The following is an 8,262-nucleotide window of genomic DNA, read 5'->3' as shown; positions in this document are numbered from 1 at the left end:
GTGCCTTTCGCCATATATAGCCGTGCTTCTACCCACACCAGGAAAGGCAGCTGGAGCTGAATGAATGGCTCCACTGACCAGAAGGGTCCAAGGCTCTTTGAGACCCTTAGTTTCCCCCTCTGCACAGTGGCAGCCTGGGGACTCAGGCAGGCTCCTCCAAGGCTGGGGTCAGCCCTGGCCAGGAGGTATCTGGCAGTGTGCCCTGCACCCTGGCAGGATGTCCCCAGCACAGAGCCCTCCCCATCAAACATGAGCACACAGTGACAGTGAGACGGACCATGGGGACAAGGACAGGCCAGCAGTTCCCTGGACACCCTGAGTTCCCATGGGGAGGGACACCAGGAGTGCTGGGTGGCATGTCCTGCCGCACGCGTGGCTGCAGGTGACATTTTATCAAGACATGAACATTAGGAGGTCTCCTTTCAGCACGAGACAAACGTGGGAACAAAGAAATTAAAATATAAAACTGCTTCCCAGATTTAGACAAGGAACTTGCTGAAAGAATTTTATTTGTGAGTAAAACATGTTACACTGGAGAAAGGACATTCAGGACCTGTCCTCCCAAGTCGGTGTCCATATATGCAACTATATTTCATGTTGTAATACAAAGGATTAAACTACAAAAGTGAAAATTAAAAGTCATTGCATATGTGGGGTAAAGGAAGGGATAAAAGGGGATAAAGGAAGAGTCCACGGTTAAGGACTTTTCATTCTGCCTTGGCAACAAAACGACACAGAAGAGAGGCAGCACACTTGCCCGCGTAGCAGGCCCTGCGGCTCAGAGGAAGCTGGAAGCAGCGGTCAGTGCCATGCAGCGGCCTGGTTCTCGCTCGGCTGGCCAGTCAGTGGGATCTGAGGTGGCTCGGCCCATCATGCCCAGGATCTGAGCCCACATCTGGCACCAGCTCTACCAGGGGCCTGCTGGGCCCACATAAGCTTGCCTACACCTAGTCAGGCTGGTACTGGCAGCTCCTGAAATGGGTCACCCTCCGGTTCCTGATCAGCAGCTCTGAGCCCTTTTCCAGCCTCTTGCAGGGAAGTAACAACAACAGCATCTGCCGAGGAGCACACAGTTCAGGCTCCATCCATGACGGCGATGTCGAGGGGCCCCAGGGCTACCCTCCACCTCGAGTTACCTTTCATCACAACTAGGGCATCTTTCTGGCTGAGTTACGGTGAGAACAGTCCCCTGAAACCTCCCCCAAATAAGTGAAAAGTGCTCTACTGTGGGGTCTGGAAAGAAGAAAGCAAAAAGCAGCCTATTCACGTTCACAGTCGAAAAATGTAAGCTAAATTGTAAACCTGCTTAAAGAAAATTCTAGAAAGGACTCTTCCCCTCCTGATATACCTTCCCTATGACAGGAATCCAGAGACCCAAGTGAAAAAGAAACTGAGCTCCTGAATCTGATTCTGGTCGAGGGATCGTCGGTCAGACATGCATAGCATCGCGTTGGGTGCACACAGGCCCATCTGCCGCTGGGGTTTCCTGCCCAGCATCTGGCCCAGACCTGCCTCTTCAAGGCCGCTGGTGGGCACACGAGTGTTTTCACGGGACCAAGGCTTTGTATATAGATTTAAGTGAGATCACTGAGCAGAGAGAATGCCACATGAAGCCAGGAGTCTGAGTCCATCACCTGAGACTTTAGGGTGGAGGGGAAGCCAAGCAGAGACAGAATGTGGTGATTTCACAACAGGAGGGACGGCAGGAAAGGTGAGGCTCAGGAGGGTGACGTGCAGCCAAAGCTGCAGAAGCCTTCAGTACCTTCCAGCCAGGACCATGACTTAGTGCCTCCCACCTGTGGGGAGAGCATGTCTCCCCCAGAAGCTGAGGCTCTGAGACGACAAGGGGCAGGGTGGGGTGGGGCTGCTGAGCACACACTGGGTCAGCCCGGGGCTACACGGGGCTGGTCACGTGAGGGGACCTCTAGGCGGAGGGCTTGGCTTTTTTGCATTCCATTACACAAGGACAGGACACAGACGTGGCCGGGGACGCTGGCAGAGCCAGGGTCACTCCGGACAGGACAGTGTTAGCGCAGGGCTTTCAGGAGTCACTCTTCTTCTTGCTCTTCTTCAGAAAGGACGGGGTACGGAACTTCTTCTTCTTTTTGGACGGGGACTTGCCTGGAGACCCATCGCTGCCAGGGTCCGCAGCGGCCCCCTCCTCGGCAGCTGAGGGGGCAGCCTCTTCAGCCACCGGGGCTGGGTCTGGGGCTGGCTCGGGGCTGGCCTCAGTAGGGGCCTCAGTGGGGCTTGGGGGTCTATGGGCTTCCTCCTCCTTCTCTAACATTGGGAAGCCGAGTGCTTCTGAAGGTTCATCAGGGGACAGATCAGGGAGAGTTGGCTTAAAGGTGGCAGCATCACTGTCATCTCCAGTAGTCGGCTCCGGCACAAGGTCTAGTGGGTGAGGTGAGAGATGGGATTAAGGGTTCCTGCCCAGATCTCAAAGGGCAGCTTGAGATGGGGGAGCCCCACACACGAAACTGCCATTTTATTTTACTCTATAGATTTTTACCAAGACAAGAAACTTAAAATATGGTCTACTCTACTGTACGGCTGGATGGAGCTAATATCATAAAATACAGACTCAGTCTCGGGGTAGTTTTTAGCTCCTTCTGGTGGGCAGTGTGCTGACAACACCAGACTCCGTCCCAGGCCTGGGTCCTCCCGCCGGAAAGACAGACTGCAGCACAAGCTGAGGACGACTAAAGGAGCGACGTCCCGCTTTCATTATGTGACGAGAAGTCTGCCCTGTCACCCTAAGGGCATGTACTAGTAGTATTGAAATTAAGTCTAAATTTGGGTCTACAACACCTGGTCTCCCCCAAAACAGCCAGTAGAAAATCGTGCATAACTCCCACAGCACGTTGTGTGATGTCAACATCCAAAAGAACAAAGCCGTTCAGGCTGGAAGTTAATTAAAAGGAAAGAGACGGCCTGTAAGGCAAGGAGTGGGGGCAAAAACTCCACCCAGCATCAGGAGTGGCCATCTGTGAAGGAGCACAGCGGCCCTGAGGACACAGCCTGGGGGCGCCTTCCTTGCACTTACCCGGGCACCCGCTCTGTCCATTCGTAAACGGCCTACAAAGTTACCAGCAACTGACAGGTTAGGCACCACAAGCTGTTTAGTGTTTAAAAATCAAGCCACACATCAGGGCCAGGGGAGTCAGCTGAGTGGTTAGGAGCAGCACAGGAGGCCCAGGCCCCAAACTCTCAGTGCTTTACCTTTGGGAAGCAGGAAGCACCCCCACCCTGCCAGCTGCCCCAGGCTAATTCCAGGCCATGGGCACACAGGCGCCGCTCCCCCTGAGGAGATGGGGCCCGCTCTGCTGGGCATGGTGTGGCTGATGCTAGGACGGAGGCTGCCCCAGGGCACTCGCTCTGGAGAGCTGCCATCATCTGAGTGAACATCACACTGCTTTACAAGGGTCCAATATCCGCTCCTCTGCCCACCTCCTTTGGACCAGCTTCAGCAAAGGTCCAAGGCAATCTGACCCAACACAGCAGGTGGCAGAACCCCACCCTGTCTGAACCAAGGCTGCACTTATATCTGATCCAGTGTGGCAAAACCCTCCCACCAAGCAATCCAAAGAGACCCTCAAAGGCTGGAGGTAGGAACTCCTGAGGCCCAGAGTGCTCCAGTGGCACCTAGGTGCGTGGAGGCACCCGCTGCCACTGAAGGCAGCACAGCACTCAGGTGACTGAGCCACTTCCAGGAAGGCCTCCAAGGGACTGGGTACAGAAAAGGGGGGCTTCTGTTTTTATTTTAAATAAACAGAAAACAAAACTTAATCAACAACAAAGAAGCAGGAGAATGAGGCAAAGCGCAGGGCACCGGTGGAGAGCGGAGGCAGCGCGGTACTTACTAGGGTAACAGGTACTCTCTAGCGCATCCGTCTCCTGCTTGTGACGCAGCCACAGGGAGAAAAAAGCACAAGGAGAGAATCTATGCATTCAGTCACAGCCATCAGGTTACAGAAGAAGAAAGGCAGGGCCACGGGCTTCACGAGAGACATGGATGTACGAGACCGAGGGACAGACACCCGGGATCACACACCACAGACACACGGTGGCTGAGAGGCAGCCGGCGTGTGGCTCACACAGCGGAGGGCACCTCCGGAGGTGGCATCTGCATGACAACACGGCACGAGGAGTGTGCGAGCAATGGGCAACGTGGACACCAGCAACCATGGTCGGTTCCGACCCCCGAGGCCGGCCTTCCTACCTGGTCACAGCTCACATACAAATCTGTTTTGCCTGGAGTTACCCAGGACAGAAGCAATATAGGAGGAGAAAGGTGTCACGTCCTGGCGCTGATGCAAGCACACACTTCCGTGTTGCTGTTAACACGACTCCCGCCACATTCCGCCACAGCGCGCACGAGCCGTGCACCCTCCCACAGTGGCGGCCGCTGCCACCCAGAGCTCACCTTCCTCCAGCTTGATGGGAGTGCTGGGAGGCGGGTGGGGGACCGCAGGCTGGTCTGGAGGACTCTTTTCTTTCTGTTCTCTAGCCTCGTCCAGATTCTCTGCAGAGAAGCAAGAAGGATATGGTAGGAGCTGTGGACGCCACGCCATGAGCCTGCGCCCGCCTCCATGGCAGATGGGGCAGCCCGCTCGGCCGTCCTCTGAGAAGGCAGGGCTCTCTCAACCCTTTCCCTGATCCTCTCCAAGAGAGGATAAAGGAAGCTGTGACCTGGGTGTTGACTGATGCGAATTTCAGAGAAACTTAACCAACTTCAGATACAAAACTTATTTCTATTCTTATCCCAAAGAGAGTCTGCCAGAGCCGCTTCTGTGATGGACTCGAATGGTATGCCCTGGCCTGTCCCCCGCTGTCCTGTGCGAGTAGGGACCCCTCCCTCCCTGCCTTCTCCCTGCTGAGCAGGTGGCTGAGGGTCCTGAACCCACTCACCACCTTAAGGGACATCACATGAGCATTATTTTGGTTTTAATTCTGTGGTAGGGCATTTTATCCCAATAATTTAAACTTGGCAACTGTAATGCGTATTTTTACTTTTTAAAGTGAAAAATGCTAATAAGAACCAGAGGAAAAAATGCAGGAAACTAGGATCCTGGATATAGAAAAGGATTCCAAGTCTATTTCTCATTTCGGGGAAAATATGGACCAGCACTATTCTAACTCCTTCCATCTCTGTCTTTATTTCAGAAGTTTAAGATTAATAGCTTAGGATCAGCAGGTCCGTATTTTGAACCAGCAGCTATCATCATCCTTCTGAGCTCCCAGGGCCTCTGCTCCCACCCTAACAGCTGGCTCGCCTCCCCAAGTACCACGTTGGCAGCTACCTTCCAGAAGCCAGGTGTCCATAAAAAGGCCGCCATACCACCTAGCTGAGTGAGCATACAGCCTCAACCGGGAAAAGGTGCTGACCTCTGGCAGCCAGCCTGCATTTTACCTGTGGCACATTCTCCCCTCAGCCCATGCCAAGGGCCAGATCAGACCTCCTGTGGCTTCTCCTGCTGACAGCTCTGTGATCACAGAGCACGGCCAGAGCCTGTCCCCTTCCGCTCAGCTGCCATCACAGCCCTGCTGAAGGAGCCTCACACATCGGGGGAAACTCCACATATCTTGTTTGACTTGTTTTTAAAAACAATCCAGGTTACTCAGATCCCAGGAGACTCCAAAGGGCAGACACATGTCTGTGTACATGTGCAGCACAGAAACTAGGATTAGGCCACATGACCCACAGCTCAAGCTGACTACCTCTAGTTCTCGCTCTAAGGCAGGTAATTACAGCAATGGCTCAGACAAAGCTTCACTGGAGGGAGACAACCAGCAGCAGGGCCTGGTGTGTGTGACGGCCTGAATAGTAAATAGCGGTGTAACACTGAAAAACAATTCAGCAACTCAAATTTCAGTAACAACTACGTAATGCAGTGGCTGGTCTAGAACAAGACAAAAACCGGTTAAGAGGTCCTCTTAGGAGGAGTGCCTAGCTCCCAGGATGACTACGGCTCAGGAGAGCAACAGTCAGTCCCACACAACAAGGTGGCTCCAGCAAGGCTGACCCCGGAGGACTGAGAAGCACACTGAGGTTTCAGTAAAAACCTGACTTGGAGCTTACGGCCCTGAGGATGCTGGCGGGAGCCTCCTGGCAGGGGTCCCTGTGCCCCTGGTTCTTCTTGGTGCCAGCACCAAGGCTGCTCAGAGCCTAGTGGACAAGAGAGCTGGCAGCAGGGAGCTTGGGGGAAAAGCAGCTGATCCCCAAAAGCCCTCAAGGAAGAGGCTTTGGAGACCTGCTTCTCTCATTAGTTCTCAACATTTCCTTTTCAAAGCCTGACATTTGAAACCACCTGCTCCGTGAGGGTCTCAAACTTGAGCCGCTTATTTGTATTCATTTTAAGACTGCCCCATCTTTGACAAAAACACGACTGCCTTTGTCAGCGGGCTACCAAGAGAAGTACAGGCTGCACCAGCCACTCCTGATGGGACCTGGGCACATGCCAGGGCAGTCAGCATTTTCACCCTCCGGCCTGTGACCACACCTGCACAGGAAACCCTCAAGGTTTATGGACAAAGAGAATTTCTGTCAGAAACCCCAAGCCCTACACATAAGCACAGTAAGGACGTTCAGAGCATCCTCCTGCACAGAGGCCGGGGCTGACTGCTGTGACCAAAGACTCAGTGAGGAAGGCAGTGCGCTTCTGTCCAAATCAGGGCTCGGCCACGCACACCCTTGTTCTCGGGAGCCGCCCTGTCTGAGCTCCCTATTCCTCTGCTCCAGCCGGGGGAAAATGACCTATCTCTCAGGGTTACTTTGAGAATGAGATGAGATGTACGCACAATAGCACTGGGCATGTGCCCGGCACAATGACTGCTCAGCAACGCTGAGTGTTAATGAATCAAACCGAGTAAAGGAGGTCTCTTCCCGGTGAAGCTTCAACAGACAGAAATACTGTGTTCGTAAAGAGACAAATGTCAGGGTGACAGGCAACATGGCCGAATAGGAACAGCTCCAATCTACAGCTCCCAGTGAGATCAACGCAGAAGGTGGATGATTTCTGCATTTCCAACTGAGGTACCTGGCTCATCTCCCTGGGACTGGTTGGACAGTGGGTGCAGCCCACGGAGGGCGAGCCAAAGCAGGGTGGGGTGTTGCCTCACCCAGGAAGTGCAAGGAGTCGGGGAACTCCCTCCTCTAGCCAAGGGAAGCCATGAGGGACTGTGGCTTAACAGTGCATTCCAGCTCAAATACTACGCTTTTCCCACGGTCTTCGCAATCCACAGACCAGGAAATTCCCTTGGCTGCCCGTGACACCAGGACCCTGGGTTTCAAGCACAAAACTGGGCAGCCGTTTCGGCAGACACTGAGCTAGCTGCAGGAGTTTTTTCTGATACCCCAGTGGCGCCTGGAATGCCAGCAAGACAGAACCCTTCACACCCCTGCAAAGGGGGCTGAAACCAGGGAGCCAAGTGGTCTTGCTCAGCAGATCCCACCCCCATGGAGCCCAGCAAGCTAAGATCCACTGGCTTGAAATTCTTGCTGCCAGCACAGCAGTCTGAAGTCGACCTGGGATGCTGGAGCTTGGTGGGGGGAGGGGCATCCACCATTACTGAGGCTTGAGTAGGCCATTTTCCCCTCACAGTGAAACAAAGCTGCCAGGAAGTTCACACTGGGCAGAGCCCACCGCAGCTATGCAAAGCCACTGTAGCCAGACTGCCTCTCTAGATTCCTCCTCCCTGGGCGGGGCATCTCTGAAAGAAAGGCAGCAGCCCCAGTCAGGGGCTTATAGATAAAACTCCCATCTCCCTGGGACAGAGCACCTGGGGGAAGGGTTGGCTGTGAGCACAACTTCAGCAGACTGAAGTTACTACCTGCTGGCTCTGAAGAGAGCAGTGCATCTCCCAGCACAGTGCTCAAGCTCTGCTAAGGGACAGACAGCCAACTCAAGTGGGTCTCTGACCCCTGTGCCTCCTGACTGGGAGACACCTCCCAGCAGGGGTCAACAGACACCTCATATAGGAGAGCTCCAGCTGGCATCTGGCAGGTGCCCCTCTGGGATGAAACTTCCAGAGGAAGGAACAGGCAGCGATCTTTGCTGTTCTGCAGCCTCTGCTGGTGATACCCAGGCAAACAGGGCCTGGAGTCGACCTCCAGCAAACTCCAACAGATCTGCAGCAGAGGAGCCTGTCTGTTAGAAGGAAAACTAACAAACAGAAAGGGATAGCATCAACATCAACAAAAAGGACATCCACATGAAAACGCCATCTGAAGGTCACCAACATCAAGGACCAAACGTAGAT

General features: G+C 54.0%; 1 protein-coding gene across 17 annotated transcripts in view; it reads right to left on the bottom strand.

The window, feature by feature from the left end:
* Positions 1 to 492: 492 nt before the first annotated feature.
* The window catches only part of ADD1 (adducin 1), an 86,306-nt gene continuing 78,536 nt past the window's right edge, over positions 493 to 8,262 (bottom strand). For 11 of the 17 annotated variants that reach the window (XM_031010139.3, XM_031010142.3, XM_031010143.3 and 8 more), the window contains 2 exons: positions 4,427 to 4,525; positions 493 to 2,394 (listed from right to left, as the gene is read on the bottom strand). In XM_031010139.3, the coding sequence (XP_030865999.1) occupies positions 2,042 to 2,394; positions 4,427 to 4,525 (452 nt within the window). In that variant the 3' untranslated portion in view covers positions 493 to 2,041. Of the gene's footprint in view, positions 2,395 to 3,863; positions 3,898 to 4,426; positions 4,526 to 8,262 lie in introns of all 17 variants that reach the window. The other 6 variants (XM_031010145.3, XM_031010147.3, XM_031010146.3 and 3 more) reach the window with 1 other exon arrangement.

The sequence above is a fragment of the Gorilla gorilla genome, chromosome 3 (assembly GCF_029281585.2).
Source record: "Gorilla gorilla gorilla isolate KB3781 chromosome 3, NHGRI_mGorGor1-v2.1_pri, whole genome shotgun sequence".
Taxonomy (NCBI): Eukaryota; Metazoa; Chordata; class Mammalia; order Primates; family Hominidae; genus Gorilla; species Gorilla gorilla.
The sequence above is the reverse complement of the archived record's forward strand: the minus strand, read 5'-3'. Positions and strand labels throughout refer to the sequence as shown.